Source organism: Embiotoca jacksoni, unplaced genomic scaffold (genome assembly GCF_022577435.1).
Source record: "Embiotoca jacksoni isolate LCO1_2020_lvr unplaced genomic scaffold, fEmbJac1.0.p SCAF_14, whole genome shotgun sequence".
Lineage (NCBI taxonomy): Eukaryota > Metazoa > Chordata > Actinopteri > Embiotocidae > Embiotoca > Embiotoca jacksoni.
In genome coordinates this window covers 12,548,664-12,576,283 of record NW_027185274.1, presented here as the reverse complement: position 1 = coordinate 12,576,283, position 27,620 = coordinate 12,548,664, and the positions used below count along the sequence as shown (strand labels likewise).

Genomic DNA, 27,620 nt, shown 5'->3' with positions numbered 1-27,620 from the left:
CTCTGGGGATTCATTTTGATGGTTCGAGAAATGATTTATACCACAGTATATGTAACATGTAGCGACCGTACATCCCTCCTTCCTCAGTAAAGCCTTGAAATGTGCAACGAGAGATCACCAGAGGATGATTAACATCTTAAGGATCCTCAGTGTGCCACTACTTTTTGCAATCAATGTGTTTAAGAGAGAAGGTGAGTATGTCATTTCATCATGTTTATTTATAGCAGCGTGTGGGGATGCAGTTGAGGTCTTGTTGGCCCAGTTTGTAGAGCAGCTGCTATGCACACGACTACATGCAAACTGATTTGCAGCAACTAAATTACACACATCACAATGTGAATAACTGATAGCTAAAGGTGCCTGACACACACACACACACACACACACACACACACACACACACACACACACACACACACACTGTGGAATCTAATTCAAAAATATAAAAGACATTAATGTGTGTTGCAAAACTGTCTTTCATCTGTTCTAGATATAAACAAACAACAATAACAGACAGTCAATACTGCTGTTTATCCTGGCAGGCAATATTAATTTGAGCATCCTACACTGCTCACAGTGCATTCGAGCATCTTTTTCTTTTTAATCTTCTCTCTCTCCTCCTCCCCTCTCCTCAGTATTACCAGCATCCTCTCCTCTCTGAGCAAGCTGCTGCTCTTGCTTGGTGCTGTTGCAGAGCTGAGGGGGGCGGAGTAACAACGGACAGCACTGACTCGCTGTGATAGTGTGAGTAGCAGTCAATGACATCACAGCACGCTTTGCTGGAGGCAAGTGCGTAGAGCAGGCTGCACGGTTGCATGTACACACACACCCACACACATGTGCCTCCGGATTCTGTCAGCCACACAAACACCTCACATGCACCAAGATGGAAATAAATAAGAACACGCGCACACACACACCCTGTGCGTGAACTGCGCATCATGATGTAAACAAGCAGAGCCTAGGAGTGAGGATGCGGGGGAGGGGGAGGGGAGCACAGGCAAGGCAAGCTAGTAAACCAGAGTGAGGAAAGGAGGAGGGCTGTGGGAGGAGGGAGAGGTGGAGAGAAGAAAGAGACAAGGAAGCAGCATCTTGACCACATGCACCATCAACAACAGAGGGAGCTCAGTTGTCTCCTGGGAGCACTGAGGATGAAAGGGGTTGGGGTTTTCAACATGCTCATGCAGAAGCTTGCCAAATCCCAATCTAAACAGGCCTCCCACACACAACAAGGCTCCCCTTTCCTCCCCCTTGTTCCTGCTCTCTGCCATGCTCCCAAACACATATTCAGTCACTCAGTCATTGCTCGCTCGGTTCCCGCCCACTGGCTGCCGAGCACTGAGCAGCAGCGTGTGAAACACAAGGCTCACCATGAGCTCAATAGTAGGGCAGGCACAGGGAGGTAACTTCAAGAAGTAAACAAACACTGTAGTAGGCTAGCAAGGTAAGGTTCGTGTACTACTTTGCAACATGCAAGGGATAGAAGTTTCCCTTTTCTCTTCTCTGTTTTATCTCTTCCGCTTAAGAGCCTTCTTCATCTTTGCTCGCTTTAACAGTCACTCTCACCATGAAATCCTAAGCAGTTTTACTTCCTGCTGGGCTGTCACATCTCATCTAACTGATCAATGCATACATTACTCAATATTACAAGTCACTGAAAGCTGGAAAACTAGGAGAGCAATCTGATTCATAGTGGAAGCATCTTTATGGTTTTGAGGCGGTGCAGGGGACTGCCCCTGACAGTTAGGCGACGGATGTGAGTTTGGTTTGAGGTACACATTGTCTTTATCATTCTGACTGCACAGAAAGATTATGGGACTTTAATTGTCTTTCAAGACGGCGTTTAGAAGAACTCAAACTGACGTTTCCTGCAGATTGGGGATCTGTGTCAAAGGCAGGCTAAAAACCCCATTTTGATCTAGAAAATCATTCCTCAATTAACATAATAATATGGGTCGGGGGAAATATCGATACGCATGGTGTTTCAATGTTTTACATGGATGCCAAATATAAATCATTTATGTTAATAAATTAAGATTAATATATTTGTCAGGGACATGCAAATTTATGACAATATTTACAATATTTTGCAATGCAGCTATGTTATCCCAAACCTCAGCATATAGCAAAATATCACAATAATATTGTATTGTGATAGTATCATATTGTTGGGCCTCTGGTTAATCCCACTCCTACTAAACAGGTGGCTTTCTGAAAGGCATCTTTATTTTGTATTGACTTGACTATGGATTATCAGACTATGTAAAATAAGATGACCACCTATGTTGTTAAAGTTACAGCTTTAGGCAGCAAGTGCTTCACAACAAACCCATTATTCAGAGGAATTGGAGGACTACAAACAGACAAAATCATAGAAGCAGAAAAAAAACAAAGAAAAAAACAACTCTTATCGTGATCAGTGGACTTTGTCCCCTAAAACATATCTACCAATGCAGCTAATTTGCTATATATTCAATGGCAAAATTAAAGAAGCGGCTTGCAGTTCATACAGCACAGCAAAATGTAAGTGTATGAAGGCTGGGAGGTAGAGGAGCATTCAACAAAGGATGGACCAATAACATGGGTTCACTTCTCACCTCAAACTAGAAGACAAAAGAAGTGTTAAAAATCAGTCCATATTTTTTTGAATGTTGAATGTTTTGAACTTTTAATTAGCCTGGTTGAAAGTATTGTTAAATGGATCTGAACAGCAGTAAATAGGTTAAAACCCACAAACATTGTGTGATATGTTCAGAGAACACTGACATTACACAGCACAGACCAAGCTGTGTTTCCATATTTATCAGAGAGACTAGGTGCTACTTATGCAGTCATAAGTAGTGCTTATGTAAACTCAAAAGTTTCATGATAGTTTATTACTTATGTTCCTATAACTTCAGTATGTTCTAAAAATGAATGACACCTAAAGGTACATGTTGAGCTGAACTAACAACTGCAATTGAAACTGAAATTACTAGATTGGATTTTTTTTCTTAAATTAGATACAATTAGACACAAGTGATCATGGGACAATTTAAGTTGGGAACGCCAAGCTCTGTCATGCCGAAGGGTGTCTTATCCAAAAGAACTACCTAACCAGTCCTCAACACACATATTAACCCTCTAAATATTCAAATTAGGCGTGTCAAAAATATGACACAATCACCTGATCGCAATTATTTGAGTTGACCGAAATTAGTTATCCACCTTGTGGACCCACCACCCGCAGGGACAAGCATCGGGGTCGGGTGCAATGCAGGCCGGGCCCCCAAGCGAGGCGATCGCCGGCAGCATAGACTAGCTCCAGGGACGTGGAACTTTACCTCGCTCGCGGGGAAAGAGACGGAGCTGGTGCAGGAGGTGGAGCGGTACCAGCTAGATATAGTTGGGCTCACCTCCACGCACAGCACTGGCTCTGGAACCAAGCTCCTGGAGAGGGGCTGGACTTTATCCTTTTCTGGAATTGCCCATGGTGAGAGGCGCCGGGCAGGAGTGGGGATACTCACGAGCCCCCGGCTGAGCGCCGACGTGTCGGAGTTCTCCCCGGAGAACGAGAGGGTCACCTCTATGCACCTGCAGGTTGCAGGGAGGAAGACTCTGACTATTGACTATTGTTAGAACCTGTCCGGGAGATCTTCAACTCTCACCTCCGGAAGAACTTCTCACATATCCTGAGGCAGGTTGGGGCCATGGAATCCGAGTGGACCGTGTTCAAAGCCTCTATTGTGGACGTGGCCACTATGAGTTGTGGTCGGAAGGTCATCGTTGCTTGCCGCAGCGGCAACCCGAGAGCCCGGTGGTGGACACCGGGGGTGAGGTCAGCTATCAGGCTGAAGAAGGAAGCCTTTCAGGTCTGGTTGGCTAAGGGGTCTCCTGAGGCAGCTGAGAGGTACCAGAAGGGCTGCAGTTGACGCGGACGCTAAAACTCGGGCATGGGAGGCATTCGGGGAGGCCATGGAGAAGGACTTTCGGTTGGTCTCAAGGACGTTCTGGCAAACCATCCGACGACGGAGGAAGGGAAAGCAGGGACTACCCCAGGCTACCCCCAGGTGACACCCATATCCCTGGCAGAGACCTCTGAGGTAGTCAGAAAGCTCCTCGGTGGCAAAGCGCCAGGGGTGGATGAGATCTGCCCTGAGATGCTGAAGGAGCTGGACATTGCTGGGCTGTCTTGGCTGACACCTCTTCAATGTCGCATGGGGGTCGGGAATAGTACCACTGGACTGGCAGACCGGCGTGGTGGTTCCCATTTTCAAAAAAAGGGACCGGAGAGTGTACTCCAACTATCGGGGTATCACACTACTCAGCCTCCCGGGCAAAGCTTATATCAGGGTGTTGGAAAGGAGGCTCCGACCGTTTGTCGAACCTCAGATTCAAGAGGAGCAGTGCGGATTCCATCCCGGTCGTGGAACAGTGGACCAGCTCTTTACCCTCGCAAGACTACTGGAGGGGTCCTGGGAGTTTTCCCATCCAGTCTACATGTGCTTTGTGGAATTGGAGGCGGCTTTTGACCGGGTCCCTCAGGGGTTTTTGTGGGGGGTACTGTGGGAGTACGGGGTGCCGGACCCGTTGCAATGGGCCATCTGGACCGGATCGGTGCGGCTGCAGCAGTACAACAGGCGCTGCACCGGAAGGCGAAGCTTTCAGTTTACCGGTCGGTCTACGTTCCGACCCTCACCGATGGTCACGAGCTCTGGGTCATGACCAAAAGAACGAGGTCTACAAGTGGCTGAAATGAGTTTCCTCCGTAGGGTGGCCGGCCTCAGCCTTAGAGGTCGGGTAAGGAACTCGGACGTCAGGAGGGAACTTGGAGTCGAGGTGCTACTCCTTCGCATCGAAAGGAGTCAAATGAGGTGGTTTGGGCATCTAATCAGGATGCTTCCTGGGCGCCTCCCTCTGGAGGTTTTCCGGGCACGCCCAACTGGCAGGAGACCCTGGGGAAGACCCAGAACAGGCTGGAGGGATTATATATCCCAGCTGGCCTGGAAACGCCTCGGGATCCCCCAGGATGAGCTGGAAAATGTTGCGAGGGAGAGGGAAGTCTGGTCAGCTTGCTCGGCCTGCTGCCACTGCGAACCGACCCCGGATAAGCGGAAGATGATGGATGGATGGAATCAGTTATCAGATTTTTTTTTTGGAACAATTTCAAGCAGAATAGAATTGTCATATTCCCATCACGATTTCCACGTCATTTTCCAGTATTTGAGGTTGGACTGATGCCCTTTTAATGGCGTCATCTGATTGCACCCCCTTCTGCTACTGTAATTTAAGGGCACATGAGCTGGGAAGAACCACCAACTGTTTATCTTGGGGTGCAAAACTTCTAAGATTCGACCGACGGTACAATAAGCATCTTTAAACATTAACATTATGGATTAAGTTGCAAAGCCAAACGCCACAGGCTTCTTCATGAGACGCATTTGAATTACTAAACTATGATTAGGCTTACACTATAATAATGGCATAAAAGTAACAGAAAAAGACTTAAATTGTTCATTGCAATTATTTGATAATGATAATTAATCATCAACTAAAATTCATGATCGAACAAGCCCATTAACAATGACTGTAAAATTACAAAAAAATCTTAAAAGCTGTAAACATCACCGACTTCACAATCACTCCTTACTAACATTTACTAGAGTCCAAGTGACCATGCAACACGTTAGTCTGTCTGATTTCCAAAGTACTATAAAAGCACATAGCTGACTTTAAACTCAGAAATGACCCATTTTAAGACGAGTAAACTTCCGAACAAGTAAGGAGGAGTAAAAGGAAGACATGAATGTGACTCATACTGAGGGGAGGGGGGTCAAACAGAAGTTTTCGGTGTGTCATTTTGATGCTGGACTTTTTTAAGAAAGCATTCTTCCCTACTGGTCTGAAGACATGACGTGACACATTCCAGGAAGCTTTCCTCTTGGATTTACAGACACTATGCCTCATCCCTTCCTGGAATGTAAATTGATGATGATCTCACGCTCCTATATGCCCCTCTGATGACACATCTGTTCAACAAGGCCACAGACGTGAATTACACAGTGGTGTTGCCTTGTGACCCCTGTCGGCCCCAGGCAAAAGGTGGACCTTTGTTTTTTCAAGTGTCCAAACATTAAGTGCAACTGTTTCACATTTGCTCGACAGCACACAGGCCAGAACAAACAGTTTCCAGGGTGGGAAACCTCCTCTTCTTAGACCTTGCACGTAAGGAGATGAAAACAGTCAATGGACAAAGACAAACAGGTTGATTGGCGCGTGTGCATGGTGTCCCTCACTTTCACACACACACACACACACACACACACACACACACACACACACACACACACACACACACACACTTGCAGTCACCCACAGACCCACATCCCCTCCAATCCACCCCAGCAGGCAACCTGAATTGAAGTTTTAATCAAAATAAAGACAAAGAAGACACGCCTACTCCTGATTGCAAGAAGGGACATAAAGTCTGAGGGACACCCCTGCCAGTACTACGCACGCGCGCGCACACACACACGCACAAACACACACACACACACACGCACAAACACACACACAAAAGAGTAAGAAAGACGACACAATTGCTGCCTTTCTCCCAGTCAGAGAACTCTTAAAGGAGAGGTGAAAGCTCCTTGCCCGCCTGCTGTAGCAGAATAAAGCCATGGATGGGAGGGTCTGTGACTAATTCTCCACCCAGCGTTGTCCCATTGGGAGGAGGGGGGTTGCCCCGCACCCTTTGATATCCCTGCCTGCACTCTTTCAGCCGCCCGCACTTTTGTGAGAGCTAGAATAAAAGCAGACACAAAGCTTCCTGCTCCAATCCACACGCTGTCTCGGGGATGGGTAAGCGGGTGTGGGGATGTTCGGGGGTGTTTCATTTAAATAGGCCAAACACCTGCTGGACCAAAGCCCCTTCCGCTCAAACACACCATTTCTCTCAAACCAGTGAGGCAAAGAGACATTTAGGCTGATACATCTATTCAGCTGTATTTTTGTATGAGTGATTAAACATTGGTAATAAGATGTGAGCAGAATGGATGCAACAGCAGGCAAGATATAATGGACCAAGAACAAAAAGGGAAAATGATGCAAAGTCTGATTTGGGGGACAGTGAGGTTGGGTTGAGGTTGGGGGGGCTTTAACGTCATACATTTACAACATGGACTCCAGTCTGCACTAAAACAAACAACAACGATTTGGCCGGATCAAGAAACTGAATTCCCTACACACATACAAAAGATAATAAAATGCCTTCATTTGGACAGCAACAGCCGACAAGCGCCCTTTGAGCCACCCCAATAGGCTTAGTAATCCATTCCAAAGTGGCAGCTGTCAGAAGAAAAGTTGCTCAGCCTCTCAGACAGGGTTGTGTGTGTCTGAAGTGGATTTGTGTTTTTTTTGGTTTTTTTTGCCTGGATGGAGGAAGGCGGGGAGGCCGAGGGTCCGGCTGCCGCTCTGTTCAGGGTCGCCCTGTGAGCTCAGCAGGCTGCAGTGAGCCAGAACAATCCTGCCCCAGTCTGGCCAGACATGCACTACACTGCTCCACAATGAAATCACCATGCTGTGTCTCTACACATCCCAAAGTCTGCTATATCCTAATTTGCTAAAGTGAAGGGTGGGGTGGGGGGGGGGGGGGGGTGTCCTAATTCCTACAACAGCTGTTTGCTTAGAAGGATGGTGTTTCACATAAAACTAATGTTTCTTAATAATAACATGATCCTGTAATGGGAAGAACACATGTACATAAAAATCAAAAACACTATGCTGTGTCCATAATTTTATATTGTGTCTGTACGCATCATAGTGTTATTCCATCACCCACTGTCAGGGTCCCTAAGTAAGTGTGGGAGGGACTCAAAAGGCAATTGAACTCAAAACTAGGAAGTAAAATTAGTGTTTCCCTGGATCATAAAAAGTTCCAATACAAATGCACATCAAAATCAATTAAACCACATACAACTGAAGTTCCATAAAGATTTACAGGTACGCTTTTAATTTTCTCCGGTTCGCACGAGTTACTGATTACTGTTTACATTTTAATCTATGGACTCATTTCACATTAAAAAAAAAAAAAAAAAAAAAAAAAAAAGGCAACAGTAAGGAGCAAAAGTTCCCCCCTTTTAATCATAAAGGCCCAGGGTAACTTCCCTCAAATGTTTCTCTCGAATATGATAAAACTATGTAAAATGTTAAACTGCAGAAGTATTATTTTCCAGTATTCTACAAAACTAGTCTGCAACATAATGATTAAAGGTGTTGCGATTTACAAACTGATATAAGAGCTCAAAAATTAAAAAAAAAATTGAGTTCAAAATATATATATAAAAAAAAAAAAAATATATATATATATATATATATATATATATATAACTAAACGCTGCGTCCGTGCCCATGACGAGGAGCACTGGTGATCCAACATCCCCACACTGTGTCCTCCCACTGCAATGAACGCATGCTGCTCATCATGAAGAAGGAAGATGGTAGTTCGCTAAGGCGAACACACCCCCACATCACACGGCCCGTCAAGAAGGGGCTCGTTGTTATTGTAGCCGGGCGCTGCATGCGCACTCTCACCAGCAAGTCTCATTTCTCTGATTTAAAAAAATAAAAATAAAAAAAAAAAAGAAGAAAATACTGCCGATGCGGACACTAAAGCCGTATCGACGTACTTCGCGTTAGTGGCTTCTAGACCGAAGAGAGAGGTTTCCAGTATGCGGCCGTGCACCAGACGTCATCTCCAAGCACGATAAACCCGATATTATTTTTGGTACTTGCTACGTACCGACTGTAGATGGGGGGTGGGGGGAGGTGGAAGGAGGGTGGAGGGGGGGAGAGAGAGAGAAACATGTCCACCTCCCATTTTCCTATGCATCAGCAGTAGCCCCGACGGCTAGCGTGGCGTAGTGCGTAGCATGGTAGCTTGCCTTAGCTTAACACTGAACAAGCGATGGAGGGGGGAGTGTGGGGGGAGGAGGAGGAGGTTGTTTTGTTTTTTGGCGTGAGAGCTCCGCCGACTTTACGCCGCTGCGGAGCGATGCGCCCCAAAAAAAAACCCGAGTAAACGCAGCGAGCTCCCGGGGTGTGTGTGGGGGGTGTGGGGGGCCAAACTGCAACTTTAAACACAACCGACAAGGAGCCAAGAAAGGTGGGAGACGGGAGACGGGAGACGGCTGTAGCCCTCGCGGAGCTAACCGAGCAGCTACGGCTGGCAAGAGCCATCGCTTTGCAAAACACAGCATGCCCTCCCCTCCCTCCCATATCCCCTTACCCTCCTCCTCCTCTCCGGAGCTCACGGATACTGAGCAAGTTAGCCGGCCACATTATTATTATTATTATTATTTTTGGTTGCGTAAAAAAAGAGAGTATTGACTAATGGGAGAGCTCGGCGGTCGCCGGAGCCGCTTGCAGACGAGACGCTAAGTTGACGTTAGCTCGCTGCGGACTCTTCGCCTCCTTCAAGTTGACACGTCTTGTTTCCAAACACATCGCATGCTACCCTGAAGGTCCCCGTGTTGTCTCACTACGAGCGGAGGACGCGATCATATCCAACAAAAACAACCAAAAAAAACAACAACAACCAAAAAAAACAAAAAAACAGCTCTTTACGCGCAAGTTCGCTGCAGTCAACATTCGCGTTGACGCCGATGCGGGAACGACAACTTTTAAAAAAATAAAAAAATAAATAAAATGTTAACGTGAATTTGAAGGCGACATGTCAAAAAAAAAAAAAAAAAAAGAAAAAGCCTCGAAGCCTTTCAAGCCGACGTCAAAGCTAATGCCAAGATGCTAACTGGTAAACCGGTTGTGACGGCTTCAGGTCAACAGTGGACATGAATCACGAAACGTGCCGGTTTTGTGCGGCGTGCGTAAAACTCCGCCGGTGTGTTGTAATTAACGGGGGCTCGGTAACGCCGGGGGTTTCTCCTCCGTGGTCGGAGCTTAGCAGACTAACGTTAGCCCCCCCCGTGTTCGTCTGAAGCCCGGTCCTCAACTGCAGCGACGGAAGGACGAAAAACTTTCTCTCCAGCAGAACTCACTTGAGGCCGTAAATCTGAGCACCGGTGCGGTGTTTATAACCGGAGTTCACGTTGCGCCGCGTTACCGGGGGGGGGAGTTTAAGGCCACACGGCCAACTCAAAGTTAAACCGAGCATCCCGGCAATGACAAGTTTGCTCACAGCCACACTTAACGGGGTGGTGGTGGTGGTGGTGGTGTAGGAGGGGTGGTGGTGGGGGGGGGGGAGAGAGAAAGATGGTCCACGTCTGGGCACGGTAACCGCTAGCTCCTCGTCTCGAGACGTTTACGGACGGTCCTCCCGGCGAACCGAGCTGCTCGCGCCGCTGTCTAACCGATGCTCCCCGGCTGGTCCCGTGCTTACCTCCGCGCTGCTCGAGTCGCTCGATTCCCCCAAAACATCCCGAAATTTCTGCAGGTTGCTCCCGATAACCGAAGAGACCTGTAGTGCAGCGTCAAACCCGGGTCCGAGCCCGGCTGCGTTAGGGTGGGCTCCCGATACACTCCGCAAAGAGGCAGTAACCCTAATTCGGCCCGCTCTCCTCCCGGTACCGGAGTTGCTGCTCCCTCCGGGCCGAGCGGGGAACCGCCACCGACAGCTGTGCGCCATTTTACACTCTCTGCCTGTCTGCCCTGCGATCAGAGATACCTCGGTGGGCGGAACCCTAACCCAGCACTCCACATAAACAACCTCTACCACAGCGCTCCGCTCTCACTGGCCGACAATTGTTATGCATGTTGCGGGGCGGACCAGAAGAAACCCCGACAATGCATTTTCTCAGCGGCCCTTCATGCTCTGCATGGCTGAATCCAAATCAGGTTCAGGGGCTTTGCCCGGGAAAGGCGCTTCGCATTTGAATCGCAGCGAAGGACAAAACTGGTAGCTTTGCTGGTCCGTTTTTTTTTTTTTTTAAATATGAGAAAGTGAGAAGCTTTTTATGAGTTGCAGTCAAACTCGGAAATAATACAAGATACATCAAAAAAGAATAGCAGGGTCATAGTTACCTGTATGTGTTAAAGCAGGGGCGTAGCAAGGAATTCTGCACCCCTAGACAGAATGTGGCTTTTCTGCCCCCCCTCTCCTACCAGTGGTGGACAAAGTACTCAGGTCCTTTACTTAAATAAAAGTATGAACACCACACTGTAAATGCTCCATTACAAGTTAAAAGTCCTGCTTTCGAACCTTAGTTAAGTCAGAACGTGAAAATAGTATCAGCAAAATGTTCCTAAGGTATGAAAAGTAAAAGTTCACAATATGCAATAAATGCTCCCTGTCACCATTTCACTATTATATATGATTTTTCTGCATTCATATTACTGTTGCAATAGTGTGAATTTCACTGCTGTCATTATTTAAGGTTGTGCTTATTTTAATTAGGCCTACTTTATATACTGTTGGTTAGTTTAATCTACAGTAATGCATCATGTTCTATAAAATCATCACGTTTGTACGTTTCTTGTCTGTGCCTCCCAACAACAGCACACATGCTAACCAGCTTTTACGAAAGAAAGCGTCTTTTTAGAAATGTGCTGTGAAAATGTTCATTGAAAAAGTTTGGCACCCTGGTCCCACGCCACCAGGTACTTACCTGCAAGCTCTCCTCCCAGGCGGGACTTGAGTGGGACACAGGCTTCCCCGATCCGGGCAGGAGCACTCGTTCACAAGGAGGAAGATCCAGAGGCCTCCTTACTCGGGCATCTCGATCAAGACAGGTGGATTTCTGCACAAAATACTGATACAAGTGGAAGTATAAGGTGACATCAAATTAAAAATACTTAAGAGCTCACTACTACACATTTCTGTGTGGAGAGGGTCAACTTTTCTGTTTGTATTATCAATTATATTGTGTATTTTTCTAGAAACACAAACTTGATAAATTTACCACATCCATCCATCCACTATCTATACCCTCTTTATCCCGTACGGGGTCACAGAGGGGTTGGAGTCTATCCCAGCTGACTTTGGGCAGAGTACACCCTGGGTCACATTCAGACCTGTTAGGCAACTTAGATTTACCAATTAATCTAACCTGCATGTCTTTAGAGGTCGGGAGGAAGCGGGAATACCCAGAGAAAACCCATGGGAGAACATGCAAACTCCACACAGAAAGGCCACGGTTCAAACCCAGAACCTTCTCGCTACGCCGTCATGCTTACAGACCCTGGTACTCCCAGGTGGTCTCCCATTCACATACTAACCAGGCTCAACCCTTTTTAACTTCGACGATCGGACGGCATCAGGTGGTGTGGTGTGGCCATAAGCAGAGTTCACTGCAATTACCTGAAATCATATTGTGATATTACTCAAAGAAGACATGACTTTGTTTTATATAACGCACATTAGTTTATTTCTCAATCATACTGTACATCCAAAATAAACATTTCATAATCACAATTTAAACAAAAATATTGCATTATAATTTAAATCATGTAATCATTCAGGTGGTAGATATTCAACATAATATGAGAGCATGCCAACAAATACACAACCTTCCTCTCACATTTAACCATTTTATACAAGCACACTTGATTTTGAATTAAAACCCTTTAATTCAAAATGCTACTCAACAACATATTATCTTCTTCTGGACTTCTTTATTTGATATTCTCCTGCGCAGCTCCATATATTCATCAAAGAAACAAACTCATAATCATGAATGTTAAAGAGTATGAAACGGGTCAGATCCTCATTTGCAAACATTTACTGCAAGGCTCTTGGTTTTAGGCACCGATTCTATTGATCAACTGTTTGCCCAAACGTAAATACACTACACTTACACACTTGCAGGCACGCGCACACACACACACACACACACACACAATTCTGTTCAAAATGCTAGATAAGGATACATAATGTTTAATCTGATGAATGTTAATTTAATGGGTGACAAAGACTGTTATGTACACTGCCAGTCAAATATTATTGAACCCTATGTATTTTTGCCTTTTTTGGGGTTTAATCTCAAGAAATGTGGTGACCGTACAGACCCTAAAAAAAATAAATCATTTAAGAAATGAATTAATGAAATGAATTAATAAAACAAAAAGAAGAAGAAGTGTAACGGCTGCTCTACATTTCTGTTAAAACTGGGCAAAGTAGATATAAAATGAAGCATGGATTCAGCAACTGCAGTGTTTATTATCAAATTGTGATGGATAGTTTGGGAGAAATATTTCATTTCCTAAACAGCCGCCATGTTGTTGTTTTTTTACTTTGAAAATTATGACTATAGATCAATGACAGTCCAGCGAGTCACAAGTAGCAGTAAGAGTTCACGCTAATGTATAAATTATGTAAATGTCTTGTGATACTGAAAGCCACAGGCTAAAATAAATTATGTTTTGATAGTATCTTTTTTCATTCCTATGTTAGGGGGCAGTCACTTGGTGCCCATTATCCCTGCTGACTGTCTTAAAGGGACACTGCACAGATTTTACAAGTGATGCTCAGTTTGCTAGTCAGCCTGTAAAAACAGCTGTCTTCTGCAGCTCTGATGGAAGCTTTCTGGAGCGGTTTTACATTTGTGACAAATTGTGAGGCACAATGTTTTTTTTTCCAAGGATTTAACACTTTCATTCTGCACTAATATCTTGTTTGGTTTTCCCTCTTGCTGTCACACCACTGCCAATTAGTATTCATTTGTAACAGCTGTGAACAGCTGCCATATTTCCACTCTGCATTGCCACAACAAACTGCCTGTCAATACCACACTCAACAATCAAGCAACTTAAACAGGCATTCTGACATTTGTAGGTGGACTTTAATTTCATATTTATCCTACAGTAACTGAAACAGTTTACATCCTTTAATCCACCAACCATAATTAGAGAGCTTTCAGATCCTAACAGGATAATTAGCGCTTCATCAAAGCCAGGTGGTGAGAACTGCAATTACAGATGTTCAAATACAGACAACTGTAAAACAAATAGAGTTGGCTTTGTGTTTTATTACAGTGAACAAGATTTTGAAAGCCTCCAAGTAGATCTTGATTATTTTCAATAAAATTAGTCACACACAATTTAATTCAGTTTTTCCTATGTCTTACTTTTAATTGCCAATTATATTTACAAAGAGCATGCTGGTTGAGACTGAACCAAGAGTGCAAACATAATAGGGTGTTAAAGAGCTTTGAAAGGCAGTGTATAATGAATTCTATATGAAGGCGAAATCAATGTTAAATTATTAAAGACTTCGTCCATGCTCTGACTTGTGAATTCCCCAAAAATACTTACCTTGCAGTAAGAAACCTTGTGAGGGCCAGCTGGTCAGTCAGGAGTTCACACCGTACATTCAGGTGCTGTTGAACTGATACTCCTGGCCCCAGTTCAGACTGTAATAACTAATGAATACGAAACCAAAGGCTGCTTTGCCCTGTTAGTGTTTACACTAGGGCATCATGGGAGTACACCAGCTACTGTGTATGGATTTTGGAGTCATCACCATCAGGTGGGCTACAGATTTCCTGGACTGTTGTCACAGAGATGATCCATTAAGCATGGAGGCTGCATTGAAAGGCGAATGCAAAGTTAGCTAGACCGGAGGAGTCCGAGCAAATCCACAGAGGTAAGCACACCATGGATTAGCCGTGAAGCAGAGAAGCGTGTGGGCCAGGGAAGAAAACAAAGAAGCAAGGAGAGTCATTGTCTGTCACAGTGAGAGATCGGGGCTAGCCGCTGGGTCCCAGCTGCAGCCTCTCCTGCTTATGCTTATCCAGCCACTGTAAGATCTGCTGTTTGAGTTCCTCGTTTGGCCTGATCTGGTCCATGGTTAGAGGACTGCGGTTAAAAGGGTCTGTCTGGTCACTGCAAGGAGGACATAATAAATAAATGGCTGCTGACTTGACTCCTGCACAACAACTTTATACATAAACACATCTTGCTGACAAGTTTCTGATTCTACAGTCATAGCAGTTAATCAAATGCTAGAACGTTTTTTTATTTGCTGAGAGGAAGGACGATTTATGAACGCTCTTGTGGCTTTGTAAGGAGTAACTAACCTGAGGAGATGCCTTGCTATAGTTGAGCGGTCTACTGTTACATTGGAAGAAGGGAGAAGAACTGGATCCAGCATGAGGGTGGACATGATGGGGTCCAAGAATTCATCTGGGGCTTCTGCATATGTCTCCTCTTCCTGCTGCTGCCTGTCTGCATGAGACTAAACAGAGGGATGATGGCAACAAACTTTGTGAGTGTTTCCAACAATATTCACGTCTCAACGCTGCATACATTCATAAAAAACAAAGATTACAATCTTTGTTTTATTCTAGTGGTGTATCTAGCGAATCACTCCAAGTGATACCTTTATTTTATCAGCAAGGAGTCCAAAAGCCACAATCATGTCACCGGGCTTGTTGATCTTCTTTAGTACTCGAACCGTCTGGGAGAAGAGAGTAGGAGAGTACGACCGTCCATCCTTTGGGACTGTAGCGCAGAAATTCTCCTCATCACTGCCAAAGACCAAAAAAAACAAAAAAAATGCCTTCTTTTAATTAAATTCATCAATGTGCCACTTTTCTCCAAAGTACGCAGCACCAACAAAAGGATGTTAAGGAATTTAAACAACAATTACACGAAAGAAAATATAAACAAAGAGTGCAGATTTTTTTTTCTGTTTACAATTCTATCATCTATTCAGTTTGTAAAAGAAGAACGTTCCCGACATACCCAAGGTTCAGGTAGATTGTGCAGATGTCCGAAACGAGCTGCTGCGGCTTGAAGTCGAACTCACTGAAGTCCTTGACTTTAAGAGCCCCCATCTTAGGACCCACCAGGTGCTGCAGGAAGTCATTCAGCATGGAGATGATTCTCTCAGCCAGGAAGGGGTGCACAAAGATGCCTTTGATTTCTAAGAGAGAGAAGGGAAAAAAAAACAACACAGAAAGGATGAAGACAACAATTAAATGGAGTCATCATTGTATAGTGAAAGACCACATTTAACAATCTCCCCTGCCTGACCTGAGGTGAGGAAGGCCAGTGTGCCGATGGTCTCGTTGGACATGATGTTGTGGAAGCGCCCCAGCTGTCCAAACATCTGCAGGCTTGACTCCTTCTCTCGTCGGGCATCGGGTGCCAAGCCTTCCCACTCGCCTCGATCCCGCTCCAGCTGCAGAACCTTGATTTTACTCAGGTACTGAAGAGGAAAAAAAATCGTGGCGTGAATTTGATTTCATTCAGCTCATGAAAATAGTCAAAGCGTAGAGAGATAATCAAAGATGATACATTCATTGTTAGCAGGGACTTAAACAAATCTATATTTTTGGCAAAAGAAATTGTAGTAAATTACAAAACTCTGTTTAAGACTCTCTTTTTTTGTGTGCAGGGTTTTGAGATTTCTGCTGATGTAAAACTAGCAATTACCAAAAACAAATGTGAGAAGTTTATGTCACATATCTAAATGGGAAAAAGCTTGTTTGCCAGAATTAGTGAATGTGTTGTGGACTCAAAATGCATCAGAATCGCACCTGAATAGCCTCATCCAGTAGGAAGATGGCATCGTTCATCAGTAGGTTGAGGAACCTGAGGAACAGCGGGGGGTTCATGGCCTCCAGGTTTTCAGATGCATAGTTTGCCAAATGCTGAAACAAAACACACACACACACACACACACACACACACACACACACACACACACACACACACACAAACACACACACACACATCAGGATCATCCTGCAGGGTACAGTAACTTGAGATAAAACCACCTGAAAGTAAACAATGTCTCGTGTTCATTTCTTTATTAGCTTGTTTGTTTTGGCTGGAAAGGGTTAAAACTACACCTGTATGCATAAAGTCAAATAAAAGAATTACGCAGGTCATCACAGGGGTATGAGGGTATGCTCCTTTCTTCTACCTTTCATTTCCTTTATTACTCCACTCATGAAGGAAGAGAATTTGGATGAGACGTGGAGAGAGATTTATCCGCTCTATCGCCAAAAATCTATCTCTGCTCCATAATAAACCACATCGCCAATAAACATATTTATGTTCACCCTCCATAAAATATTAACAGTATTTTTATATTTTTCCTATACAACCATCCAACCAGTGCTCATGCAATACCAACATTAGTATTCAGAAGTCCAGTATGTGATCTGGACAAACATTTCTGGACTTATTATTTTGCCTTCAGTGGTGAGTAAATCTTAATGTGAAAACATTCATAAAGAAAGAGATTCAAGAAGTTATGTTTGGGACATCAAGCAACATCGCCACACAGAACACATCAACACAGGAGGGGGATTAAGCCTGGAAGCTTCTTGTAAAGCTACAATGCAATCCTTAAACTATCATCTAAATTCTGAAGAAACAGTTTATTTGAATGAAACTGGTCAACAACACTATATTTTTATTACCTTGATGCTCTCTCTGTAGGTTTCTTTGCTCCACATGTACTTGAGAATGGGGTACATGGGTCTCCTGTAGTTGAATTTCTGTTCAAACTGATGAGGATCACCTGGAGAAAAAAAAAACAGAAAACCACAGAAAATCAAACATGCTTCAGTGCTACGTTCTATTTGTTCTCATTTCATTTAGCTTCTCTCCTTATCTTGTTTTGCAGAACACACACAGGTGAGCAAACACAGTTCAACCTTCCTACAGTTCACCTAATTGCAAAAAGACCCAAAATGATACTGAGAGTCAGCATTTCTTTTCTTATTGTGAGTGTTACAGCATGTTTTTATCAAAGTTGGTCTGTAATCAGTCAATGGAGATAAATGTGTCTTTATTCAAACTCGGGCTGTTGTATTACAAAATAAAAGCTCAGGGCTGCTTCCATCTACAACTACCGCTAGCAAGTCAAACTTTGTGAGGAACACAACCGCCTCACCTGTGAATTCAATGTCTACAAACACGGTGATGAGGGACTCGGCCAGCTCAGGTGCATGTCTGTAGGTGCAGAAGACTCTCTCTCTCTGGAACACGATTGGCTGAGCAGCACCAGGAGCCACCGGCTCCATGTGGGGCATCACTGCCTCCAAGACCTCCGCAAGCTTTGCTCTTAAATGAGGGTTCTTCATCCTGTTGTGCAAGCAGGACAGGACAGGACAAATTCAAATATTGGCTCACACGGTTCTGCCTTTCATCTGACCCCAGTCGTAGCCACAGCAGACAAAGCCACGTACCTCTCTACGTTTCCCATGAAGACAGTGATGAAGTTAAGAATCTGCTCTAGACTTTCTGCAGAAGTCTCCAGGACATCGTCAGCAAACCGACGCACGAAGATGAAAAAATCTCCCATGTTTTCTGCAAAAAACTCTGACAAACAAAAGGCAGACTTCAGTCATGACTATCACGTGAAGGAATGTTCAGCATTATGTATGCACTATGAGTAACTAACCACGGCCATATTGCAAGCACAGCTGCAGTAACACAGCTGTACATAACACACAGTTAGGTCCAAAAGTGTTTGAGCAGAAATTATTAATTTGCTCTGAGACTGAAATCTGCAGCAATTTATAAACTCGTCAAAAAAATGAATTCTGACCACAAAAAAGGAATTAAATGGTCCGTAATATTATTAATTACATGCTGGCAGGGTGTGGTAACAATATGTGAAAAAAAAGACATCAAAGTAATGTTTCGGTCACTTGCAACGCAATGTTTACATCTTCAAAACTGGGAGGTAAAAAAGTTGAAAAATGCATAAATCTGACCTAATTGAACCTTCCCTGAACCTCTCGGCTCCTTATACCAAACAAAGATAAAGCTGAGCTTTTTTTTGCTCCACTGTATTTGTCGTGTATTCGAACATCAGACTTACCAGGTACATAGCAGAGCATCGTATTCTGCAAGGAGGCCAGGGGAAAACTTAGTGTGACATGTTCAGGCCCCTGGTTTCCCAAACCAAGCTGAACAAGCAGAGCAGCGGTGGAAGCTTGTAGGTTAAGGCAGCATTGCAGCATGGCCGGCTGCGTAGTGGCAGCTTTGGTTGACAGATAAACAATCATCAGACGCTCAAACTGCTCCAGGAGCTGCTCTGACATTGGGTTGCCTGTTCGCTGGGCCTCCTGCCACGTCACCTGGAGCCGGTGGAGGGACTGGTTCATCTTCACCATCTGCTCGTGGAGTCTGCATATGCGCATTACGCATGCACACAGGTGCACAGACACAAACAGAACAAGAAAACACGTGTTAACAATGACATACTGTCTGGTGCAAGCATGAGGAACCGACAGAGGAGAAATCTGCTTTCGTTAGGCTTAGTCTCACCACTCTCTTTAAGTTCTTTAAGGAAGATATTGGTGCTCGTTTGATCGTGTGTACCTGTGGAAGCCGAGATGCAGCGTGAGCTGTGTGAGGATGAGGTTTTCTGTCAGCAGGCAGTAGGACTGTGCCGACTCCACCGGCTGCTGGGGCGGTAGAGGGATCAGGCAGGTTTCCTTGTCGAGACCTGGTATAAGACAAAGGTGATTATGTTGTCAGAAAATGAAATGTATACTCTTGTTAAATATTATCGACACTAAAATCAGCTCTACAAACTTATTATTGACACTCTCATTGACCTCTAGCGTGCACATTGCGATTGCGCCTCTCTTCTTCGCTCAGCTCTTTGAGTGCGCAGTAAGTAGGGTTGAAGGTGAGCAGTTTGGTTGAACGTGGCCTGCAGAACGGCTGGCACAACTTCAGCAGAGCTGCACCCAGATTCAAGAAAAATGCATCCGAGGCGTACATCTGGAAGAAGATCTCTGGCATTTGATTGGCCCAGATCTTGGCTCGGCCAGCGTTAGCCTGCAGACAGCTGCCCAACCATGACAGCAGCAAGTGGCGGGTCTCACCAGATCTCTGCAGCAGATTTTTCAAGATTTGCTGCAGCTTGTCATGAAACTGACCCATGAACTGCAACAGAAGGAAAGTAAAAGTCAGTATTTGACGGTCAGTATATGGTTCCTATTTTATCAAAGAAATCAGCAGCAGTGAACTAAACAGAATCCATTCACCTGGTGGATGTTGGCCTCCTGGACCTTTGTCTCCTGGGCGCTGGAGCGGGAGGGGTTCAGGAAGTAGCCATGTCCCTCGACCACACCTGGGGTCTTCAGCAAGCAGGAGATACTTAGTACCATCCCCAGTAGGCTCTTCTGATACTGCAAACCATTAGTTGGATCTTTGGGCAGAATGTGTTCCACCAGTACCTGGAAAACCAAAAAACTATTGTCAGAGGGTGCATTTACCATAACATTTGCCAAAATCACGTATCTGTAGGTCTCCTTACCTTGGCAATATCTTTGTGGTGACTGAAATAGAGGAGAACATCTAGGTAGAAGTAGAGGAGAGGCTGGCACAGATCCAAGTCTTTGATGCGTCCCTGGAAGATGTCGAACACTGGCACTATCACCTCCTCGAAGGTACGCACCTCTTGGTCAGAGAGCAGGCCAGCAATGGCCTCCTCCACAAATTCGACGACCTCCTCTGGCTCTGAAACACAGTGACTCTGTCAACAGAGAAAACTAGAAAGAATATTTTACTATAAACAAGCAAAAACAAAAGTCAAAGTGAGAGGAAGTGAACGCAGAAGCAGAAACAGTCCAAGCTAAACAAGGACCTACGTCCTCCACTGAAACCTCCCAGCAGCAGGTCCAGAAGCTGTTCGTAGATGTTTTGGCTGACGTAGATCTCCGGGGTGAGCAGAACTGTTCGCGTGTTTGCGACTGTCAGGTTCTTACAGCGAACAGCAAACGAAAGTAACTTCTCTGGTACCTTTGTCACCTGGTGAGCAGATAAGAGAGAAGTCACTGAATTATGGAAGAGCGTGGGTTATTTTTATGTTCCAATTACTGAGAATAGTATATTAACATCTGTCAATTCCTGAAAATAGTAGTATTAAAGAGCTACAATTACAATCATGTAGACAAAAAAAGCACACCTCTTCCTTGGCCCTCTGGTAACAGGCAAAAAGATAAGGGATGGCACATTTCTCTCCAGCATCCCGGTCAGCAGACAGGTTCACAGCGCTACATGACGTCATGTAGATGAGTTGGTTTCCTGGCTCTAGCAGCAGCAGACGGTTAAACAGAGCCTGGAGGACGAAGGGAACCATCATAGACACAAATCAGTCCAACCCGGACATCTTCATATGTCATGCAATTTCATACATATTTCTAACATAATACTTTAGATTGCAAAATGTGTCACTTTCTCGTACACGACGGAATCTGAAGCCCTTCACATTTCTTTAAGCAGTCGTGGTTTATTGAGGAGAAAAAAAGCAACAAACAGGCAAGAAAAGATCAGTAATATAAAAACATGCTGACTATTGACCTGCTCTATGTTGTCCATGTCCAACCAGTCCTGTCCATCTAGATCTGCGGCCATCTCCTCCAGGTAAACACAGCGAGGAGGGATCCCATTACCTCCTCTCAGACTGGGGTCGCCTACAGGTGAACGTCAATATAATTAAGTCTGCTCAAATCATTTTAGACATGAAGTTCAAACCAAACCAAGCGTGCACACTGGATTAATTGTAGTCAAGAGAATGAATCAGGCATGGGAAGATTAAATGCATAGCATATATTTACTACTGACTGAGGTGGAAGAAAAAAATCATGAAGGGTCTCTATGAGAACTGGGGGGTTTTAGCCTACATTTCCTGCACATCATGACTCATCCTTAAACTGTGTCAGTGGTGAGAGATCCAGCGAGACTTCACAGTGGGGGAGGTCTTCATTATTGTCTTAAAGGTTGGTGAGTCACTTCTTGCTCACTGGAAACTTCAAATTTGACTTTAAAAACATCGAGCATCCAACAAAGCCCCTCAGACAATAGACTCTGTTGCTATTTAGGACCAGTGCAGTCTCGTCATGAAACACCTGTCTGTCGAACGTCCCTTTTAGATCAAAGCAAGAGCCTCAGGGGAAAATGTGGTCTGCTGGTAAATGGATCGACTTGATTATCTGACTTGACTGTGCAGCTGCCTCTCACACAGCATATCATGCTGTGTTTCCACTGCATGGTACCGGCTTGACTCAACTCGGTACCAAAGACTTTTCTGGGTTTTGTTTTGCACTGCAGATACTACCCCTTTCAATGTAGCTGGTTGTCATAGTGACTCAGCTTGAACTACTGCGATGTCATGTTCAACACGACAGACACACACACACACACACACACACACACACACACACACACACACACAAGCTTCCTGGGTCCTTTCATTAGCAGCCAAACAGAGGAATACCACATGACTAAAAAACTGTGCTGTTTCAAGGTGGTCACATCAAATGTCAAAATTATTTTTAGTCTGTCCCTTTTCTACCTGGTGGACAAGTTTATAAACCACAAACTATACACAGGATTAAGATCCAGCGAAAGCTAAACTTAAGCAGATCAAAGAAAAACATATGACATGATTACAAAGCTACAGCAGAATTTATTTTGCTATGCGTGTTGTAATAATATAAATAAAAAGCAGATTGTACTCCGTCAGTCCTGCTGAGTTACCGCAGGGTTTTTCTAAGTTACAGACTACAGTCTGGTCGTCATTCTGCTTTTACTTACTGTTGTCCAGAGTGATTAGAAATATTCGCTGGATCATGTGATTGACATTGAGCTGTTCACACAGCTCCTGGCGGGACCGGAAGGAGCGGCTGATCTCTGCCACGGAGTCGTCATTGTCATCAACGCTGTCCGACACAGAGTTCTCTGACTCTGAATGGCTTTCTCCCGAGTCTTCCACTGCACAGAAGTGAAGTATGAAGCCATGTGGATACAGATATTAGCAAGACCAAGAAATAAAAAATAATCCTGATGCTGCTTGAACACTGACATCACAGTGGTATGCTGCTCAGGGGTTTCGGCATCCCTTGATTAAATTGCATGTTTTACTGCTTTTTTTTTTTTTTTTTTTTTAAATGAATATAATCTCAGCAAACTTTGATTTAAAACGAGCCTACAAATATTAATGAATTGATACTGTTTATTCATGAACTTAAAAAAATTGGAAAAAAATTAAGTAATTGTGCCATGTGGAAAAGTTTAGGTACCCTCCAACATGTTAACTCACAGAACCTCATGAGGCCTGAAGGGATTTATTAGGACTTGCAGGGAAACAGTCAGCTGATGATTCTTGTGGGAACACTTAACCAGGGGCTCGGCTAAGGAACAGACCAAAGATATGAACTGAAGCTAACTAAGCAGGGGAAGGCTATGAAGAGGTATAAAACCCTCCAAGTTTCCACTGTCCGAAGTCTCCTTTAGAAATTGGCATTGAAAGGGTACTGAGGGAGTCAAGGCAAGATCTAGATAACTTTCACATAAAACTGAACAGCAGCTGGGAAGCATGTCAAAACAAAATCCCACAATGACTACAGGGCAATGATCCATCATGAAGCTTTTGAAAGGCCCTCACAGTCCTGTGACCTAAAAATCACTGAAAATCTGTGGGAAGATCTTATACAATACATGCTGTTTGTGCAAGACAGCCTAGAAGTATCACAGAATGGGATCTGCAAGGACGAGTGACTGTAAAGCCCTAAATCAACACTGGAAGGACTCTTAGCTGCTATAAAAAGCATTTGCAAGCTGTGATATCTGCCAAAGCGCGAGTTAACACTGACTTAGTGGGGCGCCAAAACTTTTGCACATGTCACAATTGCTGTTCCACTTTTTCCCATGACATGAAATGTAACAGTCAGGCTAATTTTCTAAGGTCTGTTTGCTTCGGGGGGTTGAATTTACTTCTTTTTACTTTACAAATCTGCAAACTAAGATTTACTCAGTGGTGCCCAAATGCCTGCATACAACTGTAACACTCAAGTATTTACGTGTTTAGATTTTGTAACAAACTGCATTTTTGACTCCGAGATCCACACAAGCACAGACTGTTTCTAATTGGAGGATTGCAGGGAATCTGATAAGTCTACTCACGTGGTGGTTCAGCAGACAGCTGTTGTGGTTTCTGGCCTGATGCAAACTGTTTGGCATCGGCCAGGGAGCTGAAGAGGGCAGCGAAGGGGTTGCAGGAGATGTTCTGGTTGTTGTTGCCCTGGTCAGTCATCTCACTGGGGCTCAACACTCATTACAGCCAAGATCCCAGCTTAAAGAAGCAGCACAGACTCGGTAAATCAGGAGCAATGGGAAAACACTTGAAATAACCCAATAAGGGAGAAGTGAGCATGGACAGTGTATTTGCACAAAGAAATCATGTTCATGTTCATCGTGGACACAACGATAACCATTACTTCACTCTTTAAATAAAACGAATAGCTGCGGAACCTAATTTCTTCATTAACAGGAAGGGAACATTTTAGCAATACTTTATTCAAATTAAATGGAAGGTGCAGCTCTTGATGGTCAAACAATTGTTTTACCTACCGGACATCAAAATGTGCCATAACGCATTACTTTCTCTTTTTTTTTGTAGGGGAATTGTTAAAGTCAACAACATTAAATTCAAAATATACTTCAGGGTCATTTGGGCATTTTCTCCATTTTCTTTGAGGTATAAACAGCAGTTGAAATCCTTTATTCCACATGACTGCTTTCTTATGAAAATAAGCCCATGTGATTCCCTCTGTCATTTATCCAGTCTCCACATCCTAGCGTACGTTCATCACCCGTCTTTAAGTTTTCATCACTGAAATTCAGCAATCAATTTCCGTCATCTTATATTTTCTACATTTTTGAATGACATGCTGTGGTGTTTCTCGCCCTTATATATTTGAGCGCAATAAACTCTCGGATATTTCCAATTACGCAACACACTGAAACCAAAAGGGATTTTTTTTTTGCGTGGCACCAACCCTGCACTGCTTTCATTCTTGATTTATTTTCCCCTCCCACTTTGAAAGTCTAATATTGATTTTGACATTTCCTTTTTTTTGTTGTTGTCCACTTGTTTGGGCCGATTGTTTGCTTTTGTCTTTTCTGAACACGCAGATGTGTATTTCAATGTGACACCTTAGTCGGTTACAACTCTTATGTTCGTACACAGCACATCATCCTGATGTTGGGTTGAGCTGATTAAATGCCCATTCAAATACCACCACCATGTTTTTTTTTACTTGTACATCATAACCTGGTTAAAAAAAAAACCTGCGATATGAAACGTGTGCTGGGACATTGTCAGAAAGCAGCACAGACAATACGGTTTATTGATCAGGCCAAACGCTTTTCTGACGAGGTTTAAAGTCTGCAGCACGACATTCAGAAAGAGGACAATCAGTAACAAACCACAGCTGCTTTCTTTCTGCAGTGAACACGTGGACTGACTGACCGGTCGGCAGATTAACAGTTTCTGCGTGTTGACACGCTAACAGATCAGTTCAGCACCGACTTCACGCGGCGAGATTTACGACTGGTAATCATCACGCTGTTTAAAAAAAAAAAAAAAAAAAAAAAAAAGAAGCTGCCGTTGTCACCTGTTCAGCAGGTTAACGAGCAGAAGCAGATAAGTGACTAAAATCGGGTTTCGCTACTTGACGCTAACTAGCCCGCAGCAGGGCTGGGTTAGCTGGTTAGCTCGTGAGCTAAGCTGTCATCGGGGTCACCGCGTCTCTTATTTCACACACCGGTGAACACAGTTCACGAGTTGTCGGTCCAAATAATGTGTACAAAACGATAAAGAGTGCCGTCGTACCTGTTTGATGGAGGGGAAAGTGTGTGTTTTCGATTTAAAAAAAAAAAAAAATGTGTCGCTTCTACGAAACCAAGAGTGGCAGTTCCTCAGTAAATAGAAATCGGTGACGTCATCGAAGTGAGACGAAAGCCTCTCCCATGCCGAGTAACTTTTCAACGTTGAAATACTCTTTTTACATCTTTACGTGAAGATGAGTTGAGCTTTTGAGTTGAAACAGATGTTCATTCATTTCAAAAATTTATTAAGGTGTTTTTTTGGGTTTTTTTTTTTTTTTTTTTTATGAATGAACTATCACATTACAATGTTTGCGCTTCAGACAGCAGATTTCAGCAGAATGTGATTCGTGTTTTATGGAGAGCTGGAAGAGCCACAAAACGTCTAGTTTTCTTCACGATATGTTGAAAACCCGCGTGTTTTTTTTTTGTTTTGTTGTTTTTCTCCGCGTGTTGTTTGGTTAAAACGCCGCTATCGACGGCGTTCGAGTGATCTGCCGGAAACAGTTGTTTTTTTTTTCCTGCCGTGAAGTGTCGCAAAACGCCGTGAAAAGCGGCATTTGGGGTTTTTTTTGGTAAAACGCCGTTTTTTTTTTTGTTTTTTTTTTTTACGATGGTTACTGAGCCCTTCCCTTTGATTTGCGTAGCCAGTTAGTTCAAAGTTTGTGTAACCAATCATTGAGGAATAAAGCCAGACCTGAGCAATGCATCCATGATACGTACCTAACACAGTTCTCACATTCACAGGATTAAATATTGATTTGCATGACAGTTTAATCACATTGTCTTCCCTTCATTGTCTTTTAAAATAACCGACGTTAATATAGTTATAATGGCCTCTATCGCTACAACTGATGGGTACTTAACGAGCCAGTTATCTTTAGACATGATGATTGTGACTGTTCAGTGCAGATAGTCAATCAATCAATGTAATATGAATTGTACAGTTCTCAGATTTAACATTTGAATATTTCGGACGACATAGTCTGACTTTTTATATTTTGTCAACATACTTTGGATATTTTGAATGACTTTTTTTTTTTTTTAATCACTTTTTGGAGTATGGCCTTAAGTTACTTCTCACTGTGAGAAGAGCAACTGCACAATGACAAAAAAAAAGACTGGATTTTTTTGTTTTGTTTTGTTTGTTTGTTTGAGTTTTGTATTGTTGTTGACCTTTGGTTTGATATTAGTATGACTCCATGTATAAACCCAAACCTGTGGAGCTTACCCTTAGAGGGACTCACCTTAGGAGGTGTCACGGACTTCCTGTTGAGTTGATGTGATGTTGCGATGTAACTTTTTTTTTTGTACGTCTCGGTGTGATACACGTGTCCACCGAATTTCGTGCACGGAGCTAAATGGAGCCGCCGAAGGGTCATCTCTGTAGGGGGCGCTAGAGAGCCATTTGGCCACGCCCACTCACGATTCCACTAAAATACCGATTATTTTTTTTTCGCCGGGAGAGACGTGTGTACCAACTTGCATGAGTTTTTGAATATGATAAAGGCGCCGAAAATGCAGTTGTTTACCGAGAACCCTAATGATCGCGTGGATAGGGCCCGAGCACCGACAACACGTGTTTGACTTGCCGCCGGTGGAAGATGAAGCCGCGCAGAGGACGCAACAAAACCGCGGCGCACCCATTTGCGGATTTCTCTCCTCGCAGCCTGCTGCGTTCACCGACCTGCAGCAGATGGCAGCAGCGGACCGCATCTCCGAGTTCCGATTTGCGTGTTTATGCAATGAAAAATAAATCATTTTCTATTCTAATGCCAATTCGTGAGATGTAGTTTTGATAAACAGAGGCGGGAGTTGTACTGCAGACAGATAGGTTACTTTTACAATAATGTTTCATGTTCCACACATGCACATAATATCTGGAGAGCTTGATAAATAAAAAGTAAAAAATTAAAGGACTAGACACAAATTAATAAATGCAAACCTGTACCAATGATATATTTTTCGACAGTTTTATCCAAATCTTGTTAAAACAGATTTATTGTGATTGTTAGTGTTTCTAATGTAAACTGACAACACAAACT

The 27,620-nt window shown here is 43.9% G+C and overlaps 2 protein-coding genes across 4 annotated transcripts in view; both read right to left on the bottom strand.

Annotated features, from left to right (window-relative positions):
• Window positions 1-10,686, bottom strand: part of kmt2a (lysine (K)-specific methyltransferase 2A) — a 39,726-nt gene extending 29,040 nt beyond the window's left edge. For all 3 annotated transcript variants that reach the window (XM_069148031.1, XM_069148033.1, XM_069148032.1), the window contains exon 1: window positions 10,376-10,686. In XM_069148031.1, coding sequence (XP_069004132.1) covers window positions 10,376-10,621 — 246 coding nt within the window. In that variant the 5' untranslated portion in view covers window positions 10,622-10,686. The remainder of the gene's footprint in view (window positions 1-10,375) is intronic.
• A 1,645-nt stretch (window positions 10,687-12,331) lies between these two features.
• On the bottom strand, window positions 12,332-25,874 carry ube4a (ubiquitination factor E4A (UFD2 homolog, yeast)). Its single transcript, XM_069148030.1, has 20 exons — window positions 25,583-25,874; window positions 23,872-24,040; window positions 22,504-22,680; window positions 21,268-21,380; window positions 20,873-21,025; window positions 20,556-20,715; window positions 20,222-20,424; window positions 19,950-20,141; window positions 19,515-19,848; window positions 19,276-19,402; window positions 18,773-19,080; window positions 18,135-18,267; window positions 17,840-18,030; window positions 17,364-17,464; window positions 16,473-16,586; window positions 15,967-16,141; window positions 15,676-15,856; window positions 15,311-15,458; window positions 15,009-15,166; window positions 12,332-14,814 (listed from the first exon to the last, which is right to left on the bottom strand). The coding sequence occupies exons 2-20, from the start codon at window positions 23,999-24,001 to the stop codon at window positions 14,679-14,681; spliced, it is 3,234 nt and encodes a 1,077-aa protein (XP_069004131.1). The 5' UTR covers window positions 24,002-24,040; window positions 25,583-25,874; the 3' UTR covers window positions 12,332-14,678.
• Between the last annotated feature and the right edge of the window lie 1,746 nt (window positions 25,875-27,620).